The sequence below is a fragment of the Neoarius graeffei genome, chromosome 3, assembly GCF_027579695.1.
Source record: "Neoarius graeffei isolate fNeoGra1 chromosome 3, fNeoGra1.pri, whole genome shotgun sequence".
Lineage (NCBI taxonomy): Eukaryota > Metazoa > Chordata > Actinopteri > Siluriformes > Ariidae > Neoarius > Neoarius graeffei.
Window position 1 is genome coordinate 119748728 of NC_083571.1, and position 22380 is coordinate 119771107.

The 22380-nt window shown below is 46.0% G+C and overlaps 1 protein-coding gene across 1 annotated transcript in view; it reads left to right on the plus strand.

Moving 5' to 3' along the window:
* The window catches only part of cd109 (CD109 molecule), a 101041-nt gene that overhangs the window by 32477 nt on the left and 46184 nt on the right, over positions 1–22380 (plus strand). Inside the window, exons 16-17 of the mRNA XM_060918015.1 lie at positions 15798–15881; positions 15968–16037. Coding sequence (XP_060773998.1) covers positions 15798–15881; positions 15968–16037 — 154 coding nt within the window. The remainder of the gene's footprint in view (positions 1–15797; positions 15882–15967; positions 16038–22380) is intronic.

Genomic DNA, 22380 nt, shown 5'->3' on the forward strand with positions numbered 1-22380 from the left:
CAATTCCTTGCGCGCTCCACCCGGATGTGATGTAAGGTGGAACTGCTTTAACTGTATCGAGAGCGCCTCGATTCGTCCTCTCGTGTTCTGACTACTGGAGTGGTCGGACGGACCGTAGGCACGCTCGCCTACAGTGTTGAGACTTACCGCTATTGTCTGAGAACAGCCTGTTCAAATTAGTTTCGGCCGAACTTTTGAACGACCCGCTAAGTTTCAGCGATATAGTGGTTTTGATTCTAAACCTTTGCAAAGTTTAACTACAGTTAAGTAGTTTTCCACGCTAAGAGGCATTTGCGGACAGCTTCGCTCCTCTCAGCCTTTTCCTCGTCGACGCATCACCGGAGGTTTCTCCTGAAGCACCGTGGGCCAGCTAGGCCTTCATCTCCCTGCTTCGTTAGCCGCGGTTGGACGCAACGCGCCGCTAACCTCCTCTCCTCGGACTGCGACCCTCAGCGCGGACATCGGAGAAAGAACTTCCATCGCATTGAGTAGGCACTTGGGCAAATTTTTAATTTGTAGCTTATTCAGATGGTTGTTAGGGTCATGTTTAAGCTTTGAGCTATTTAGCATACCCGCTCAGACACGGAAGGTGTTTGTTTTTATTGTTTGTTTGTTTGTTTTTATTGTTTCTTTTGGTTCTGTTTTTTTTTTTTCTTTGAACTTGTTAGACAGGGTATCTTGCATGATATCTTTCCTTAACTCCATTGCTAGCTTCCCTATCTGATTAGCAGCGCAGCGACAAGTTTGTTATTTTAAGCTCCGAGGCTAGACCGCTACAAGGCCTAGTTCTCTCCATCCAACACATATACACACTCTCTCTCACTCTCTCTCTCTCTCTCTCTCTCTCTCTCTCTCTCGCGTTGAGTTCTTTGCCTAGATAGTCTGTTGGAAATTGTTGTTAAGTGCAGTGTTTGGATCCAGCTGTAGCGTGGTCAGATTCTCCTTAGCAACTTATTGCTAGCTACCTCAGGGTGATACGCTAGCTCGTAGGCTTGTGTTCTCGACTAGGCCTGCAGGCGCCATTTTTCCGACGCTATTTTGTTACCTCCCTCATTGAGTTACCTGTGATACGACACCTAGGCACTGACCGCCATTTTGTTTAAGCATTGCCAGAGTGGCTAGTCATTAGCATCTGCCCACAGATACCTACACAAAGCACACATTAGCCACAGAGCTAATCCTTTGTTCTATTTAGCTAACATTCCTTTGTTTTAGCTAACATTCCTTTGTTTTAGCTAACGACAAGCTAGGTCACACACACACACACACACACCTCCACACACACACACACAAGGGATTCTTTTCTTTTTTCTTCTATCTCTTTCTCTCTCTCTTTCCCTCAAATTTATAGTCCAGGTGTAATTGTTCCATTGTTTTGTCTTGTTATTACCTTTGCTGACATTGAATGTATTTTGAGTTTATTATTATTAGTGAGTAGTAGACAAATAAAAGCTAATAAAATTGAATTGCATTTTACTTGTTCCTGTTGTTTATTCACAAGGTCAACTATTTAGAACTCCTCTTTCCTTCAGAATTTAGCTTTTGTATACAACTGGGTTTTCCCATCTAATACAGAGCTACCATTAATCTTGAATGTAACCATTCACGGTGAGTATTAAGATTAATAATTTAAGATTTTATGAGACTGATCTTTATTTATAAATTGATTAATTTAATTATCAATTATCACATAATTTATAATTTAATTAATCCCAATTCAACCTACATTAAAGTGGTGCCCCGTGTGAGGAATAGTTTAATGACCTTGTGAATTTCTCAACAATAACTTGTAAACTGCTGTATACCCAAAATCAACTGCCAAGGTATAACACAGATGACTTTAATGGTGAATCATTAACAGTGTGTTGATCACAGAACTGAAATTCAGCTGCCAACCACAGTTAGCTGATAAACTGGTTTAATTGATTAGTACATTAGAGTAATATCTAATCCAAGTACTTAATTAATATTATTAATAATAATCATTATTATTAACTAATTATTAATTAAGCTAATTAATACAAGTGAAACATTAGTGAAAACAAAGTAGCTAAGAAACCACATCAATTATTTAGCAACTTGGATTGAATTAAATTCTAACCTAATCAACACCTAGTATTAATTTCCTTTAAGTTAATTAATACATTTCGAACAAAATGTCGCGTTCCCCATCAAGGGAGTCAGAAGGGCCCCTCCTCTCTCTCTTCGACGTTGTAGGCGATTTAGGCCAAGTCCCGGAGGACAGGAGAAATTACTTCTGTGATCTGGACCAAAAGGCTCGCTTTGATGAAATACACATAGCCGTTAGGGAACTTAAGGAGCGTACTATGACTCTCCCAGAAGGGCTACCCAAATTGTTCATGATCTACTATAAGGAAATGGAACATGTGTGTATGACCCTCGAACAAGAGAAAAGAACACTAAAACGACAACTGGCCGAAGCTCAAAGGAGAGCAGAAAGCGCGGAGAGTAGCCTCGTGGGCCTGAGAGCCACACAAGATGAACTAAAGCGCGAAATAGAATACCTCAGAGAAGAAGTGACGCAAGCACGTCGCTCAGATGAGGGATCGGCCAAACCCTCCCAAGAACAGAGTTCCGCTCTGGAGGAGGAAGAACCTGAGCTTAGAACGGTAGATCAGACACCGCACTCAAGCTCAACTCGCGTGAAAGTCGCGCGATCGCCACCTCGTGGCGCTGGGAGTTTTTACTTTACTCCCCACTACACCCCCTCGCGCTTCAATATCGCTGCAGCCTCTAGCCCGCAGAAAACGCCGCGCTACGTACCCTCAGACTCCTCTGACGGAGAGGCCGCCTACAAGCCGAAACGCAGACATAGGCGATATGAGAGCAGCTCAAATAGCGAAGACAGCGAGGACCCCTACGGGTCAAAATCAAAACGCCTCGTCGCAGAACGCAAAACTAGGATCCGCCAAATCGACGTCCTTGCGAAAGACATAGAGCATTTTGAGCCGGAAAATCATAGACACCGAAGCGTGAATGATTATTTCCGGGAAATCGAGCGTAGCCTCCTGGACCTGCCAGAGGCTACGTCGCATGAAAAGGCCAGACTAGTCTGGAAAACTTGAGGTAGTGGCGTACGAGCATTCGTTGAGACCTTACCGCAGTCAGTCCTCGACAACTACAAGAAAATACGTAAGTACTTGAAAGAGGAATACTCGTTGTACGAGGATGAGACTGCTGCGACGATGGGTGCTATTCTGATCAGACAGAAACGAAGCGAACACCCTCGCGAGTACTACCGTCGGCTCCGTGCAGCGTACTTTCAGGGCAGAAGCGAGCCCGGGCTAGAGGAAGATCGCAACTTCAAGTCCCTCTTCCTCCATAACCTTCACCCGTGCATCCGTAACCAAGTAACACTCGCGTGTCGCCAGCGCCCCCATACTATGAGAGAAATGCGTCGCACCGCACAACTAACGTGGGAGACGTTCGTCCGACCCACAGACCGCCACGAGGACGATCCCAGAGTCCTCAGCCTATATGAGCAGGAAGGTCAGTCCTTAGGCCTAGAAGGGGGTGAAGCCCCAAACCGCGGGCCCCCTTGGGCGAACCCAAACCCCGGCCACCAGACGTCGAGTCAACCCAAAGGTAACTGGAAAGTTCGACAAGCTGGAGCCAAGGGGGAACAGGGCCCCAACGCCCACGGGCAAGGTAACCGCAAACCTGGCAGTCACGGCCCTAAATCTCAGAATAGCGGACAGTCAAGGCCCCATCGCAACTCCTCTCGAAGGGAGCGGAGCCCTAAGCTAGCTACCGCTAGACAAGCCAACCAAGAGCCGCTTGGGATGGCAGAACTGAGGGCTGAATTAGCACGGATTAAACAAGCCAACCAAGAGCCGCTTGGGATGGCAGAACTGAGGACCGAATTAGCACGGGTTAAACAACTGCTGAGCAATAAGAACAGGAAGGGTAAGCCAAGCAAGGACAGGGACGAACCGTCAGCATGACTAGGCCGGGACCCATCCCCACCACCACCGCGTGTCTACCTCGTGGGGTGGGGAAAGGACCCCTGCCCAATAGGCAGCGATGAGTTGAAACCACCCCCCCCCGGTAGTGAAGCCTGACCCGCAGGATGCACCCCTGACGCAGTTTCTTGGAGATTTGGTTAGGAAAGGCAACGCCAAGCGTATCTATACCCCAGTGGTGGTAGAAGGCAACGTTTCCCTCCAAGCTCTCTTGGATACCGGGTCAGAAATCACCCTGATGTGTTCCAAAGTCTTTGCAGAGGTTTCTGATGCGCGGCGCGCGCAAGGTAGACCCATCAGAACCGAACGTTGTGACGTCAACTTGGTTAGCTTCACCCAGAATCAAGCACCAGTAACAACCATTGCATGGTTAGAACTCACCTTCCAGGGCATGTCCATCACTCACCCCACTTACATCTGCTCTGTTGGGGTAGAACCGTTCCTCATTGGCCAAGACCTACTGGATAGGCTAGCACCCCTCATTGACTGTCGTCGTGGGCAACTGTGGGCCCAGGTCGCGTCCTCACAGACCCCAGATCCTCGTCGTCATGATCGAGCCTGTTGCGATGAAGTTAGCGTGGAGGCTACTCCACCGATAGCTGAGTCAGGGTGGGTCCCCGAGAACCTCGAGACCACTCCGCTCCACCCTGGGCCGAGTCAAGACGCACCAAACTCAACCGACACTCTTCTCAACCGCAACGCGCTTGATGGCCACCCGTCTTTCCTTTGCTTTCTTGGCGAATCTGCCCCAACCAGGTACTACCCCTGGATATCTGGCAACATTGCTGTCAACGGCGTCACGGCACCTGCCGTCAGGTTAGCGCTTTGGTCAGAGAAGTCAGCCATCAGCCAAACGTGGTTTGACATAGTGCGTCAGAGCACTCCTTCCGCTGTCTTTGTGCAGAAGAGCCACCGGCTACTGTCAGCCGAACAACCCCAGAGCCCCATCAAAGCCACGGGCGTCTGCGCCGTGTCGCTCGCCATCGGTCAGAGAGAATTCCTTCATTTCTTGAGTGTCGTCCCCGGACTTCCTGACCCACTGGTCATTGGGGCAGACATCTTGGTCAGACTGGGAGCCCAACTGGACCTAGTCAACCGGGTCATCTGGACCCAAGCCGACGCTGCTAAGCACCCGTTCCAAGCTGACCCGGAACAAATGCGGTCAGGACAAACGATTCCCCAAGCCTGCCATGTCGCTAGCGAATTTGACATCGTCATTCCCGCTAGGACTGCTGGTTCCCCTCTTAAGCTGGTCATCATGAAAGACCAACAGTTTCGTAGCTCCCAGGCGTTCTTCCAGCCTCTCAGATTCTTCATGGAGCTCGATTTAGCCGTGTGTGGGACTCCGCTGCTTGAAGTGAGTCATCGCTCCGCTTACCTCCTGGTTCAAAACTCCACGCGGGACGCCATCACGATCCCCGCCCGTCGGCCTTTAGGCCTTCTGATAGACCAGGCATTCCATGACTTTGAACTCACCATTCCAGTCATTGGTGAGCTGCCAACGCCGGACACTCATTCCGATCCAGTGGAACCTCCCTGGATCACTCTTCCTTTCCACATGATCCGCATCGAACCTCACATCATGCTTTGCGACGAGCGCATAGTCATGACCAAAACTGACACCCCGAAACACATGCTGGTGTACGCTCTTGCCACGCAATCGAGCAATGACACCCCTGCAACTGAGGTCGTCGATTCAGCTCTAGGTGAACCGTACCCAGGCTTCGAACGAGAAGTTCAACAACAGCTGGTGAAAGCTGACAGCCTGACCACGGACGCCCAGAGACGACAGCTCCGTGAACTGTTCTACGACTTCAAGGCGATCTGGGCGCGAGATTCCAATGACTGCGGAGTCACGGACATCCACACCGTCTGAATCCCAACAGATCCGAACGCTCCACCGACGTTCGTGCGGCAATACAAAATCCCGTTAGCCGCATACGACTCAATACAAGAAACACTGGACACTCTGCTGGAAAAGCAGATCATTCGCGAGTGTAACTCGACTTACAACTCCTCCTTGTGGCCGGTGCTGAAACCGAATGGCAAGTGGCGTCTCACCATTGACTATAGGCAGCTGAACAAGCAAGTGCCCTTGTCAAGATGGCCCATGATCCATCTGGATCAAGAACTTGCCAAGGTGAAGGGTGCAAAGTTCTTCTCCACCACCGATGTGGCGAGTGGATTCTGGACCATGCGCGTGGATCCAGCTGACCAGCACAAGCTGGCCTTTTCCTTTGGGAACCGCCAGTTAACTTTCAACCAATGTCCGTTCGGCTACGCGAACTCCCCCGCTGAATTCAACATCATCTTGCATAAGGCAATGAGCGATGCCGCAGCTCGTGGCAACTTGATCTATGTCGATGACATCCTCATTAGGTCACAGACTTTTGATGCACACCTCGAAGAGATACGCCATGTTCTGTCTCAGCTGTCCAGAGCAGGAGCGAAGCTCTCTGTCACCAAAGGGCAGTGGTGTCGCACCAAAGTTGAATACGTTGGACTGTGCGTCGGGCCAGATGGCATTGAACCCCAGTCAGGGAGGGTGCGGGCTATCCAAGATATCAAAGCCCCATCCAACGTATCCGAACTCAGGAGCTTCTTAGGGGTCTGCAACTACTCCCAACAGTTCATCGAGGACTACGCGGAGATAGCACGACCGCTCACCGAGCTCCTCCGGAAGGATAAACCCTTCCAGTGGAGTGACCCTCAAGAACTCGCGTTCAAGAGCATGAAGCAGAAGCTCTGCTCTGCTCCCTGCCTCGCGTATCCCGACAAAGACAAACCGTTTTTCTTGGAGGCTAGTTTCTCCACCCACTGCCTGAGCGCTGCACTGTCACAGCAGCATGACAAAGATCGCCGTGTCGTAGCATACGCCAGTCGGCCCCTCAGTGCTGTGGAGTTTAAATTTTCAGACTGCGAAAAAGCCCTGCTGGCCACGGTCTGGGCCATTGAACACTTTCGCAGTTACATTGGTGGCCAGAAGGTGGTGATAGAGACCAATCATCAACCGGTCTCGTTCTTGAACAGCCAGAGGCTGAGAGAGGGAAGAGTTTCGAACAGTCGCATCGCAGCTTGGATGATGGCATTACAGGGCTACGACGTCGAGGTGAAGTACGCCCAGAACCACAAGATGGCGCTTGGCCGAGGCCTGGCGGAATGCCAGCATTGCGACTGCGAGAATAGTCCAGATCAAACCGAACTAACAACCGTACCTGCTCTCCCCTCCGACCACCACTACTATGACGAGAACGTCTGCAAAGACCTCCCCATCGCTTACATAGATGGATGCTCATTCCATCATGAACGCAAAGTGCAAGCCGGTGTCGGTATCGTATGGGCGAACGGCCCTATACAAGGGAAATACCAACACCGACTCGGGGCTAAGACTAGCCAATATGCGGAGGTAGCAGCCGTGCTCATCGTCCTGCAACAAGCTGCCCGTGAGAACATCAAGCGGTTAGTCCTCTGCTCTGATTCAAATTATGCCAGGCATAGCTTCGTCTCACACTTTCCCTCGTGGAAGGTGCAGGACATGAAAAACGCAAGGGGCAAGGAAGTGAAACACTCCGAACTCTTCCTAGCATGCGATCGACTCGTAACCGAACAGGGAATGTGCGTCTATTGGAAGAAGGTGAAGGGACATTCTCAAGTCCCAGGACCTGACAAAGTCGGTAACGATGAGGCAGATGGCCTCGCCAAAGCGGGAGCCGTAGACGGCCCCCTTTGGGAATTCCAGCTGTCATGGCTTCCCGAGACGCCACACCATAACGTAACCGCGATTACTCGCCGACAGGCTAGAGCAGGTCAAACTGACGCAGTACCCCAAGCAGGAACAGTGCAACTTGGCCGACTGCCCCAGGATGCCGACCTGGTGTCCATGCAGGAAAGGGATCCCGTGATCCACCAAATCCGTAAGTTCCTTGCGGACCCCGTGGCGTCCCCAATTTCCCCACAAGAGTTGCAACAGTCCCGAGACTTAAATCACCTTCACAATCTCAAAAACGGCTTAAAACTCGAGAAAGGACTCCTGGTGTACACACCACGCAACCAGGGACCTCCCCGGTGGGTCGTGCCCACAGATCATAGGGGGGTCATGTTGCAGTACGCTCACGACAGCCCGTGCGGGGGCCATAGGAACGCTCAGGCGACCTACCAGACACTCCAACAGATTGTCTATTGGCCCTTCATGATTCAGGACGTTACTGAGTATGTCAAAGGGTGCTTGATTTGCTGCCAATTCCGACCAGCCCAACCATTGAACCGCGCCCCACTGCAAAGCAAAGGCATCTCATTCCCCTGGTCTAATCTCCAGATAGACTGGGTTGGACCAGTGCCGAAATCGGCTCGAGGTAATAAGTACCTCCTGACCGTCACTTGCGCGTTCACGACGTGGGTGGAATGCTTGCCCGCCCCAAACGAAACCGCAGAGACCACCGCTCTCCTTCTTATGAACCATGTGTTCAGCCGTTGGGGCTTGCCCCTATCCATTGATTCCGACCGAGGTACTCATTTCACCGCAGAGGTCATGAGAGTGTTGTGGGAGATGCTCGGAGTCGAGGCAAAATTCCACATCGCGTATCATCCTCAGTCTTCCGGTCAGGTCGAACGCGCCAACCAAACCATCGTGAGCATGCTTCGCAAGTATGTGAGTCACCATGGCAAAGATTGGGACATCAAACTCCCTCTGGTGCTGATGGCCATTCGGTCCACTCCTCACCGCACCACCGGAGTCACCCCGTTCGAAATGATGACTGGCCGTGAAATGGTTCTTCCCTTACACCTCCTCTACCGACCAGAGGACCTAAGCGTTGCCACTGCGTACACCGCACACCAGTACGTCACCGACTTGCAACGCCACTTGCAGGCCACATTTGCGTGGGCCCAGGAACACCTCGAAAGGAGTGCGAAAGGACAGAAAGCTTACTACGACAGAAAGGCGACACACCGTGAGTACGAAGTAGGCGACAGAGTCCTATACTTCAATTTCACCAAACCGGTAGGAGTAGCCAGAAAATTCTTACCCCGTTGGTCCGGTCCTTTCGAAATCGTCGGTAAACTGTCCCCCGTCGCCTACCGCATCAAAACTTCGAAGCCCAGCCAGGCGCCTTCGTATAGATGGGTCCATAGCAACCAAATAAAGCTTTTTGAGCAGTCCACACTCCATAGGGGGGTGGACAAACAATAAGTTATAGCCTCCCCAACTTAGTTGCATGCCTCTCAATCCATAAGCGTGCATCTATAAGTAACCACCCTTGTTACCACTCAAATCGGAATAACAAACTCCTGTATGTTGCAGAATGGCCCCTCTCTGGATCCTCGGCATCTTCCTAGTCCTGCAGACCACATTGGCCGGTAACATAGTGGAACCAGGTCCGCCGAGTGGCATTGTTCTCCAAGATGCCCCAGGACTGCTCCTCACCAATTGCCGCGTCCATACCCAGCGCGTGTACACCCGCCTCGATCCTTGGGACGTGTACCGTAAGCATTTTAGATCGCCCACACAAACAAACCTCGAAACCGGGCCTGACTCCGAGATTGGGTCCAACATCGAACACGCCAAGCGTACCACAGTTCACATGCTCGAACAGTTACAGAAGTTCATAGTCACTGAGGAGGAACTCAGCGGCAAAACACGCCCTAAACGGTTCCTCGGAGGACTACTTACTGCTGCATCCGCCATTGGCTCTCTGTTCTCAATGGGCCTCTCTGCCGTTAACACCGTTAGCCTAACCGCGGTCAAACGAGAAATGAACATTCTTAAGGAAGAAATGCCAGAAATCCAGGGTAGACTACTAACTCAACAGGAGGAGCTGCAGGGCCTAGGCAAAACCCTGCAGGGAACCATACTAACCGTTAACATGCATTCTACATTAATCAAGAACACAGTACATGCCGTAGACAGGCTAGCGACAATCATGAGAAGCGAAGTCAAGTACGTCCGAGTAATCCGAGACCTAATGCAGGACCTGATGAGAGAAGTAAGTAGCTCTCTCAGCACCCTGAGTGGAGGTAAAATCCCACCATATTTGATACCCCTCAGCATGGTTGACAGCATACTCCGATCTACTACCACGACTAACGTTTACTCATCACAGATTCATCTGGCTTATAGTCTTGGCAGTGCTATCCCCATTTTTGTGAACCCTCAAAACCTAGAAATAGGCTTCATCCTCAATCTCCCTGTTATTGAACGGCAAAACATATACAGAATCAAATCTGTCCTTAATGTAGGTTTCTGGAACAATGACGTACACGTACGTTTGCAGACACCTTCCACCATAGCCTATCACGATGACAACCCCTCTATCTACCTCGTCCCTAACTTAGACATGTGCACCTCTACCAAAGATATCCACTGGGTCTGCCCCAGCAATCCCTTTATCCGAGACACCACAGACCGTCTCTGTGGATTGACAAAAGTCCCCGATCAGAAGTGTGCAGGCAAATTGTCTATTAAAGATGAAGGAATAGGAACTAGAGTAGAAAGAGCTGGTAATCGGTGGCTAATCAACACTCCCCAAACTGAGATTCTGGTATCATATGATCAACATAACACTGCCACTAGAATGAAGATCCCTAACGAAACCTCTCTCCTAAGTGTCCCACTAGGAGCCACTGTTCACGTGGGTGACATCACCCTCCATCACCTTAGCGCTGACCAGTATGAGACCGAGATAGAAATGCCCGATGCCTTCCCAGGTCACGAACTTGAGATAAACTCCACCCTCCAAGCACAACTACTGCTGGAAGGGACCAAAACCGTGCAATTCGATCTTAAGCCCACTGGCATCGCTACCACTTTCTTGAATAACCGCGCAAACCCTTCGTCCGATCAAGGATCTTTAATAAGCCAAATTGCGCTGGGATTTCTAGCTAGCGGTTGGGTTATCACAGTCTTCATAGCCATCACTCTACATAGGTACATACTGACACTACACCGCAAACTGGACAAAACGATCTACGCACCTGAGAAATTAGATCGTGGCATTGTCCGATTCTCCATCAGGCCTAAGGCCTCCACTAACTTTCTTGAAGAGTAGGCTTGCTAACATGCTAACTAACCTCTTTTTTCCATTTTCCTTTATGGAGTTTTGATTATTTTTGTTTGCTGTGTGAAATATTGTATGTAGAAGGTAGTTAAGTAGCCATAGTGTAATTGTTTTCATGTCCAAGTGCCTATGCTTTCCTGCCCAAGTGCCTATGCATCTTATGGACTGTATGAAATGAATTGAACTGTTGAACTGTGTCTGAAAGACTTTTCACAGAAAGGACCCTTGGAACTACCTCATTGTGGAACTACCTCTTTGTGGATTACTAGGGACCGTGGGTCGCAGACTAAACACCATGTGCCCATAGGGTATCACTCCTTTCAGCGCCTATGGCCAAGGGGGGAATGTTGGTAACTCGCCAGCGCCCCCTATAACGATCCCACAATTCCTTGCGCGCTCCACCCGGATGTGATGTAAGGTGGAACTGCTTTAACTGTATCGAGAGCGCCTCGATTCGTCCTCTCGTGTTCTGACTACTGGAGTGGTCGGACGGACCGTAGGCACGCTCGCCTACAGTGTTGAGACTAACCGCTATTGTCTGAGAACAGCCTGTTCAAATTAGTTTCGGCCGAACTTTTGAACGACCCGCTAAGTTTCAGCGATATAGTGGTTTTGATTCTAAACCTTTGCAAAGTTTAACTACAGTTAAGTAGTTTTCCACGCTAAGAGGCATTTGCGGACAGCTTCGCTCCTCTCAGCCTTTTCCTCGTCGACGCATCACCGGAGGTTTCTCCTGAAGCACCGTGGGCCAGCTAGGCCTTCATCTCCCTGCTTCGTTAGCCGCGGTTGGACGCAACGCGCCGCTAACCTCCTCTCCTCGGACTGCGACCCTCAGCGCGGACATCGGAGAAAGAACTTCCATCGCATTGAGTAGGCACTTGGGCAAATTTTTAATTTGTAGCTTATTCAGATGGTTGTTAGGGTCATGTTTAAGCTTTGAGCTATTTAGCATACCCGCTCAGACACGGAAGGTGTTTGTTTTTATTGTTTGTTTGTTTGTTTGTTTTTATTGTTTGTTTTGGTTCTGTTTTTTTTTTTCTTTGAACTTGTTAGACAGGGTATCTTGCATGATATCTTTCCTTAACTCCATTGCTAGCTTCCCTATCTGATTAGCAGCGCAGCGACAAGTTTGTTATTTTAAGCTCCGAGGCTAGACCGCTACAAGGCCTAGTTCTCTCCATCCAACACATATACACACTCTCTCTCACTCTCTCTCTCTCTCTCTCTCTCTCTCTCTCTCTCTCTCGCGTTGAGTTCTTTGCCTAGATAGTCTGTTGGAAATTGTTGTTAAGTGCAGTGTTTGGATCCAGCTGTAGCGTGGTCAGATTCTCCTTAGCAACTTATTGCTAGCTACCTCAGGGTGATACGCTAGCTCGTAGGCTTGTGTTCTCGACTAGGCCTGCAGGCGCCATTTTTCCGACGCCATTTTGTTACCTCCCTCATTGAGTTACCTGTGATACGACACCTAGGCACTGACCGCCATTTTGTTTAAGCATTGCCAGAGTGGCTAGTCATTAGCATCTGCCCACAGATACCTACACAAAGCACACATTAGCCACAGAGCTAATCCTTTGTTCTATTTAGCTAACATTCCTTTGTTTTAGCTAACATTCCTTTGTTTTAGCTAACGACAAGCTAGGTCACACACACACACACACCTCCACACACACGCACACAAGGGATTCTTTTCTTTTTTCTTCTATCTCTTTCTCTCTCTCTTTCCCTCAAATTTATAGTCCAGGTGTAATTGTTCCATTGTTTTGTCTTGTTATTACCTTTGCTGACATTGAATGTATTTTGAGTTTATTATTATTAGTGAGTAGTAGACAAATAAAAGCTAATAAAATTGAATTGCATTTTACTTGTTCCTGTTGTTTATTCACAAGGTCAACTATTTAGAACTCCTCTTTCCTTCAGAATTTAGCTTTTGTATACAACTGGGTTTTCCCATCTAATACAGAGCTACCATTAATCTTGAATGTAACCATTCACGGTGAGTATTAAGATTAATAATTTAAGATTTTATGAGACTGATCTTTATTTATAAATTGATTAATTTAATTATCAATTATCACATAATTTATAATTTAATTAATCCCAATTCAACCTACACGGACACGGGGAGAACACGCAAACTCCACACAGAAAGGCCCTCGCCGGCCACGGGGCTCGAACCCGGACCTTCTTGCTGTGAGGCCACAGCGCTAACCACTACACCACTGTGCCGCCCCAGATATGTAATATTGGATCATTTTCCTCAATAAATAAATGAACAAGTATAATATTTTTGTCTCATTTGTTTAACTGGGTTCTCTTTATCCACTTTTAGGACTTGTGTGAAAATCTGATGATATTTTAGGTCATATTTATGCAGAAATATAGAAAATTCTAAAGGGTTCACTAACTTTCAAGCACCACCTGTGAGTGTTTAGTCTATGCCTGTTTCTTATCTAGAGTTTATACTGTTTATTTCAGTTATTCTATTTTTATTTATTGCATTGCCTGTTTGCACCGTGGGTCAGAGAGGACTGATATTTCATCTGTGCTGTATGTCGAGCATGTAGAGCATATTTGACAATAAAGTTGACTTGACTTACCTTCATGGAAATGAAGTGAGTATACCGTCGTGTTTCTGACCTCTCTGTTCGACACCAAGTCCTGCTGAATTGTTTTGATTTTTCAATTTTCCCTTCTAAGTTTAGAAATTTTTCCATTTCCCCTCCTTGATGAATTGCTTTTGGTAAATTAAAAAATATGATGTCCTTGTTTTGTTCAAAGCGTTTTGCACGTCCAAAAACACAGCAAAACCTTCCCATACTGATCAATAGCAACTAACTCGGCTGAATGCAGCACTACAAGTGTGCCCGTCATGGCGGCGTAGTTACCGTTACTACAGGGTCACGTGACAGTGCAAAGCCTCTAATGCAGGGATAACACCACTACGTTTACATGCACATAGAGAGAATCGAATTTCTGCCGTTGCTCGACTGAAATCGAAGTTCAAAATGCCATGTATACACCTTAATTCGGCTGAAATTGAACCGAACTTGATTTCTCGGAATCGAGCTACACGACCTAGTTTATGCGATTTCTGCCGAGCTACTTTGTGCATGTATACCCTATCGAGCTAGTTGTCGAGCTACTTCCGGAAGTGACGAGTGACGAGACCACAAGCGGGAAACACAACAGCCTCGGTCGGCATGACAACAGTAGTAGCGAGCAGCAGAAGAGGTCAGGAGGAACAAACGAAGAAGAGAAAATGGCGATGTAGAGCTCTCTGAAGTGTGGGTGGAGCACAGAGGACGGCAGGACAAAGCTTCTGGTACTAATAGGCTCTTTATTGTCAGACTTTTCAGTTTAACAGCCTATACTTGAGAGAAGAGCGCGCGCGCGCTGTGTTCTAGTCCCGGGATGAGCTCTATGTGAGCTCTCCCTCTGCCTCCTTAAATAGGGCGCGGTTACTGGGAAGACACACAAACACAGGTTAATTACCGTCAGGTGTACCGTCGCTCTGCCACTCACCTTCCCTGGCTCCGCCCTCCTGTCACAGACCGGCGCTTGACCACGCCCCCACTGCCACAGGCAAGCAGAAACGTGCACTTCTGGAGCAATGAGGAGACAGAGTTCATGCTCATTCAGCTTAAGGAGTTGAATATATTAAAATTCATGGACGGGAGAAAAACGCGCAATGGAGAACACGGAACTGATAACTTTGTTTACACTCTTGAATAGCTCTTCTTCATGACGACAACCGGAAGTGTACCAACACGATGGGGTGTGTAGCGCCACCTGTGGCTCGGGTGCACAATGCACCTCACACAATAGCCCGATTTCATTGTGTGCATGTAGGATTGGATTTCTCTGGCACCCTGCTGGGACCTTCAGCTCGATTACCGACAGCAGCTCGATTTGGATGTGCATGTAAACGTAGTCACAGAGACAGACAGCTATTCACACTCACACCAGTGGACAATTTAGAGTCGTCACTTGACCTAATCTGCATGTCTTTGGACTGTGGGAAGAAACCAGAGCACCTGGAGGAAACCCACAAAGACATGAGGAGAACATACAAACTCCACACAGAAAGACCCCCGTCGACTAGCAGGTTCGAACCCAGAACCTACTTGCTGTGAGGCGACAGTTCTAACCACTACACCACCGTGCTGCTTGAAGACCAAACATGATAAACAGAAAAGTTCTGTCATTTCTATATTTTTTATACTTTGATTGTACAATATGTGTTGAGTCTATTTACGGTCAGTTTCTCCTCCAATCTCCAAAGGTATCTTGGGTTAAAAAAGACGACAGTGTAAATTTCATTATACCCACGACTGTATTGCATGTGTGCCTTCTCAGTTGTGGTTGATGACATTATGGCTGCATCAGAGAAAAACAAATCACAGAGAGAAAAATATCTGGGCAGAAAAACATCTCTCCCAAATGAAGATCAAATCTAGAGCTGCATAAATCTACAGTCTGGGCTAGAAAGAAATCAGCACAGCTTTACTTCTTCATTCCATTATGTACATTTGTCTTAAGGTGATGATGTTCTTGGCTAAACAAAAATTCAAAACAATCTATCTTAAAATATTTGTGAACAGCAACAGTTCTGATGTGGATGTCTGATGTTCTGATGTTTTTTATAGACTTCTTTGAAAGACAGAGGGAGTTATTCCTGCTCGACCATTTATACTGACTGGTTTCAGATCATGGTTTTAATCTACTGGCACAGATTACTGAAATGGCCTTGTCTCTTTTACAGGTGATCGAGGAACTGTCTTCTTACACTATGGATATGACCCTGAAGGAGGGAGTGGAACTTAGCAGCCCATACTCTGTATTCATGGTAGCAAAAGTCATGAAGGCTCATGGTTATGACTCATGTTTTCATTATTTTGAAGTGAGCTAACAGTGTGATTTTTCCCTCTCTAGGTGAGTGGCATCACAGTTCTCACTGATGCTCGCCTCAATGCAGAAACCAGCTACATCAGGCCTGAAGTCTGTAAGTCTAATAAGTGCGATAGAATCTAATTCACTAAGTAATAAAAGACACACAGTCCTGTGCAAAAGTCTTGGCACCCTGTTTTATTTTTCATACAAACTTTGTTATGGATTTCTATTTTATGATTTCTGCATTATCGAGTCAGTACAAAAACATTTTAGAGTCCAAACGTTCGTTTTCCAGCACAAAATTAAATGTTATAGAAAACAAAAGTTTGTATCTGAGCAGTATATTCCATAAGAGACACTTTTCAGATGAAAAAGAAAGCATAATGAAGGCTGCTGGGTTTTGGTGTAAAATGAAGAAGTGAGTGTGACAGTCAAAGTGTGCAGAAGAACTGTGGCTGGTTCTGTAAGATGCTCAGGAAAACCTACAGATCATTTCCACATAAAACTGACCTCACTGGACCTCAGACGGAGATATTTAAAGTAAAGGGTCGTCTCACACCAAATACTGACTGTTTCATTTATTATGGCTCACTGATTACTGTTTATAGTATTTTTTAATGTTGAAACATTTAATTTCATTATTTTTAAGCCATTTTTGGTGTAAGACTTTTGCATAGTACTGTATAATACAAAACCCACACATACAAAATGGAAAAGAGTGCTAAAGAGCATCAGTTTATACTCTGCCAGAAAAAGGAGTGATATTATCAGTCTTTAATGGAATCTGCTGAAGGATAGTGCTGCCTGAATGAGCTGCCGAGATGAAAATGATCATAACAGGATTATCTTTTATAAAGCAAAAATGAGTAATATACAATGGATAAGAAAAAAATCAGGAAAATTAATCATGATACTGAATTAATAATATTTACCGCATTGTTTTGTCATATTGCTCTGAAAAAAGTTACTACAAACGTTTGTCTCATAATTTCCCCTGGACTTTTTCAGTATAATTGAAACACTGAATGTTAAAAACTCAGTGTCTTTTCAACAGATGTACCTGTTTTATCATTTTTGAAATAATGCTTCTAGCTAACACTGTATATATGTCTACACAGTCATAGGAAAAAGAAAGTGCACCCTCAAGTTCTATATTTTTATTTATTAAAGCCTAAATAATAAAACAGTTGTTTGGTCCTCAACAACTTCTACAAGCAAACAAAAAACCTCAGGTGACCACAGAAACACAACAGATTTCAATATGTAGTTATTATTATTATTATTATTTTTCCAAAATGTGGACCAATATTCAGAAACCAGGTGGGAAAAAGTAAGTACACACTTCCTACTTCCATAATCATCAAGGGTGCGATTCTCTCATTTGTGCACAAGTCCTTTTTTTGTGTGCTTCCAGTTACACACATTTCAGTTGCGTGTATTCTCCCCTATGTAAGAAGGCAAGCTCATGAATGAGGGTGTGATTTATTTAAAATAGCAGTAGACTGAGTACAACCTTCATGTATTTTGGCTGTTGGGAAAACATGGTATGTGGATTTCCGCATTTATCATGTGAATGTCAGTGGGATGATATTCAACGTCATTATGCGTCAGGTCAAGTGTAATGCCTGATACTGGTATCCTGTAACCCAGTACAACCTGCTGCATGGACAGGGAGTCGGCGTCTAAACCGGTTCCCCCCCACCAGTGATTAGCTGGTGAGGATTATGGCATGACATGTAGCAGGACAAAAAACAAAACCGGTCAAAGGGCACATGAGCTTGACTCAGGGTAGGCGGGGCTCATTAACTATGCAAGGCAACCTCCCTAGGGGAAGTCTAAAGTCCTTCCCAAACCATATGGCGCATTAGGCAGCACCGATCTCCATTTCTGTAGACCCCGGCCTCTCACCTATTACAGAGCAAGGGGTACAGTGGGGGGGCTGGTTCTCTGGTAATCATGAGAGTTTGACTCCCCACTCACATCTGTATTGCAGCGTGCCTTGCCTGACGGCAGTGGGTACCATTTTTATGATGGTCTTTGATATGACCCAACTGCGAGTAGAACTTGCAATCTCCCGATCGAGAGGCGGACACATTAACCCCTAGGCCAACTCCACTAAGGGAAGGAAGTTCTGAAATATAACCAGTGTCCATGTGTACCGCTTTTCTTGTGGCATTCTTTGCACCAGATAGCATATGATACGTACTGGACAAGAGAGTGGGACTGGAAGAGCACACAGCTTTCTCACTATAGACCTCCTCGGACTGAAGATCACATGATCTGAAATGGGTAAAGACAAACCCACATGGCTGCGGAATATTTGCTAAGGATGATCTTGAAACCATATTTTCACTGCCTGTTAGCTCAAAATCCCCTTCCCCTTCTGAGGCGCGTTGCGTCTCTTCATCTCTCAGCAAGGCCTCACGTTGATGGATTTCCTCTAGCTTTGTGCGAAGTGACCTTTTTCTTGTCATCTTTTGTTCAAGATTCGGCAGAGCATCAAGTTTTAATCTCCTTACTTTACTTTCTGTATTAATAAAATCCTCCTCGCTAAAATGTGCCGAACACACTTTCATCGAATTAGATAGCTTGAAATCTTTTCTTTTATCTCTTTTAGTTCTTGTATGTTTGTGAAGGTTCTCAGTCATCCAGGTGATTGTAACCGTAGGTGCTAAAGAAGGCAACTGGACTTGCTTGAAATTCTTGAAGACATGTCACCTCTCATTTGAAAGGCTTCTTCAGTTCTGTCTGATTTTGTGGGGAGTTCCAGGTATTTATCCTCTAGTGGACCAAAAGCAAACCGAAGGAGAGTCGTTGAGGTCACATGGGTCGTTGACCCTTTCAGTCATCCTGTAGGTGTTAGGGTTCCTGGAGGCTGAGTGTGAACGGTGTTAGCAGCCTAGAGGGTCATTCTGGTGACCTGTGGGTTGTTGGCTCTCTTTACCATTGTGAGTCGTTGAAGTCAGCTGAGTCTTGGTGTGGATGTGTGTTCAGTTTTCTGTGAAGTGTGCCAAGGACTGCACTGTGGGTGGCTGATAAGTGGTGTCTCCGACCACCTCCTCTGTTCAGTGATGGTCATTTCAGGTTGACGAAAATGGCTTCTTTTACTCCTCTTTCAAATCACCGGTCTTCTCTGGCTAGAAGGTTTGAAAGGGGAGTAAAATAAGTCATCTTCATCAATGGATTTCCTCTAGCTTTGTGGGAAGTGACCTTTTTCTTGTCATCTTTTGTTCAAGACTTAGCATCGGGTTTTAATCTCCTTACTTTGCTTTCGGTATTCATAAAATCCTCCTTGCTAAAACACGCCAAAGACACTTTTGCCGAATTAGATAGCTTGCAAATCTTTTCTTTTATCTCTTTTAATTCTTGTAATCCAAATCTAAAAGAAATACAAATTTAACTCGTCAGCAAGACGAAGGTTTCAATGCTACAGCGCAAACAACTACCAAACAATGCAAATTCGTTTGTAAATGTAATAATTTCTTCCCTTCTGAAGTCTTTTATCACTTGGAAAAGAATGAGATGACAGACTACCATCAGTTGAATTGTTATTGCAGTGATAATCTCCACAATAATGTCCCATTTTGAGCTGAACTTTGTAGTTCATGAATACAGATAATCCATACAAACATGTGAGGCGTGTCGGTGTTTGTTTACCCATTTCAAACCACATGACCACAGCGCTCCAATGGAGCCGAGGAGGTTTATAATCCCTTCAGGTGCAGACAATCCCCTGATAGTAGATGACATTCCAATTAAATCAAGCGTGCACGTGTGATGGGGATACTCATGTATTGCCTTTTGATGTGAAACTCCATCATCATTGAAATCCATTAAAAGCCGAAACCAGATTCTGATTTTGAAAATACATGCAAAGGGAGAGCTTAGCTATATTACTAATAGCCTCAAAGGAAAGCACTCGTTTCTATGTATGACATCATTAACCCCTCAAAAACTGTAAATATATTAAAGGACACATGCTGGGCCGATGTATAAAGACATGTTTGGAGATTCATTAATAAAAACACTCTTCTTGAACTCCTACTGAGTAGCCTACTATTAAAACTGCATTAGTAATCAGTAGCGGCTGGTGGCTAATTTCACTGAGGAGGCAGACTATGCAACACACACACACACACACACACACACACAGTCTTCTTGTAAATACATCCAACTACAGGATCAAAATGAATGAAGACAATCAGGTGACCTCAGGGTAGCTTGTTCAAAGCAACACTTACACAACCCTCACCCAATGAACACAAAGATCTGGCCTCTGGAGCTTGATGACCATTGTCTATTAAAGCCAAAAATAGCTGACACACAAAGACAAGCATATAATTACACATCATAACAAAAGATCTGCCCAATAAACCCTGTGGTACAGTTTGAACATATGGATGATACAGAGAATCTCAAACTAAATTGTGTTATTGTCATGACATATAATGCTTTTTCTGACTTGTCCAGGGTGAACCCCGCCTTTCGCCTGTAGTCAGCTGGGATAGGCTCCAGCTTGCCTGCGACCCTGTAGAAGGATAAAGCGGCTACAGATAATGAGATGAGATGAGATAATGCTTTTTCTTGTTTTTCTTCTCAAATTTCAAAGGAGGCTTTGCCTTCCATGCTTCCTCTGATGAGCCACCACTGCACAACCCCAATTCCAAAAATAAATTGGGATGCTGTGTCATGGAAGCCCTGTATTTAATTGAAAATAGTACAAATTGTTTCTATATTTTGTTTATTATCTGGTTTTAACTTGCGTTTGTGGATGCAGTAATGAAGTGTTTTCACAGACGATGGTTTTCTGAAGTGTTCCTGAGCCCATACAGTGATTTCCACTACAGACACGTGTCTGCTTTTAATGCAGTGTCTCCTGAGGGCCTGAAGATCACAGGCATCCAATGTCAGTTTTCAGCCTTGTCTCTCGCATACAGAGATTTCTCCAGATTCTCTGAATCTTTTAATTATATTATGGACCATAGATGATGTCATACTCAAATTCTTTGCAGTTTTACACTGAGGAACGTTATTCTTAAATTGTTGCACTGTTTGCCCACGGAGTCTTTCACAGAGCGGTGAACCCCGCCCCATCTTTACTTTTGAAAGACTCCGCCTCTCTGGGTATAAAAAGGAGCATCCCAATCATCTTACTGACCTGTTGACAATTAACCTAATTAGTTTTTTAGCATTACACAACTTTTTCAACCTTTTGTTGCCCCTGTCCCAACTTTCACACAGCATCCAAACTTTTTTTGGGTTGTATCCTCATCATCACTCTTCCAACCTACTCTCTATTAGTTACACTGATTAACGAATGGGTAACGCTCTGCTATTGTTTGATGTAGGGCTGAAACTGAAGTACAGAATATAAAGGTAATGACTGTGACATCAGGTAGAATGCGTGATTACTGTGGCTGGAAAGCTGTTCATCAAGTTCAAGTTCAAAGTGTTTATTGTCATATGCACAGTAAGGACATGTCCACTTGCACAATGAAATTCTTAGTTTGCTGTCCACCATGAATACCAATTACAAATAAATAAATAAATAAATAAATAAATAAATAGGCGGAATAAGTAATACAAAGTAAGGCAATATAGTGCAAAAATAAAAGCAAAGAAAAGCAAAAGCAACAAAAACACCTAGTATAGTACAAAATAAAGGTTAAATGTAGTTCAAAATAGGTAGTGTAATACAAAAATAAGGGAATGATCAGACGTAGCAGCAGAAGGGCAGTAATGTGCAAATGTGCAAACAATGTAACCAGATGTAAACAGTCAAGGACAGTTTACAGGGAGGTGGGCCATGGTTATAGACTCCTGTCAGCTGTTCAGGAGTCTGATGGCGGTGGGAAAGAAAGAGTTCTTTAGTCTGACAGTCTTACATTTTACACTTCTGTACCTCCGGCCTGAGGGTAGGAGTGTGAACAGTCCTTGCTGGGGGTGGGTGGGGCCTTTGAGGATGGAGGCAGCTCTCCTGTGGACTCTGCGGTGGTAGATGCTCTGCAGAGAGGGCAGTGGAGTTTTGGTGATCCTCTCAGCAGTCTATACCACCCTCTGCAGGCATTTGCGGTCCATTGCTGTAGTGCTGCTGTACCACACAATGATGCAGTTGGTCAGGATGCTCTCAATCATGCAGCTGTAGAAGTTGCTGAGGATATTGGGTGACATACCAAACTTCCTCAGAAAGTACAGTCGCTGTTGAGCCTTCCTAACCAGCTGTGTGGTGTTAGGTGTCCATGTGAGGTCCTCACTGATGTGAACACCCAGGTATTTGAAGCTGCTCACCATCTCCACCTCAATCTCCCGGATGAACAGTGGCCGATGAGGTCTCCTCTCCTTCCTCATGTCCACTATCATCTCCTTCATCTTGTCCATGTTGAGGGTAAGATTGTTGTCCTCACACCATGACACCAGACTGGCCATGTCCCTCCTGTAGGCCGTTTCGTCACCGC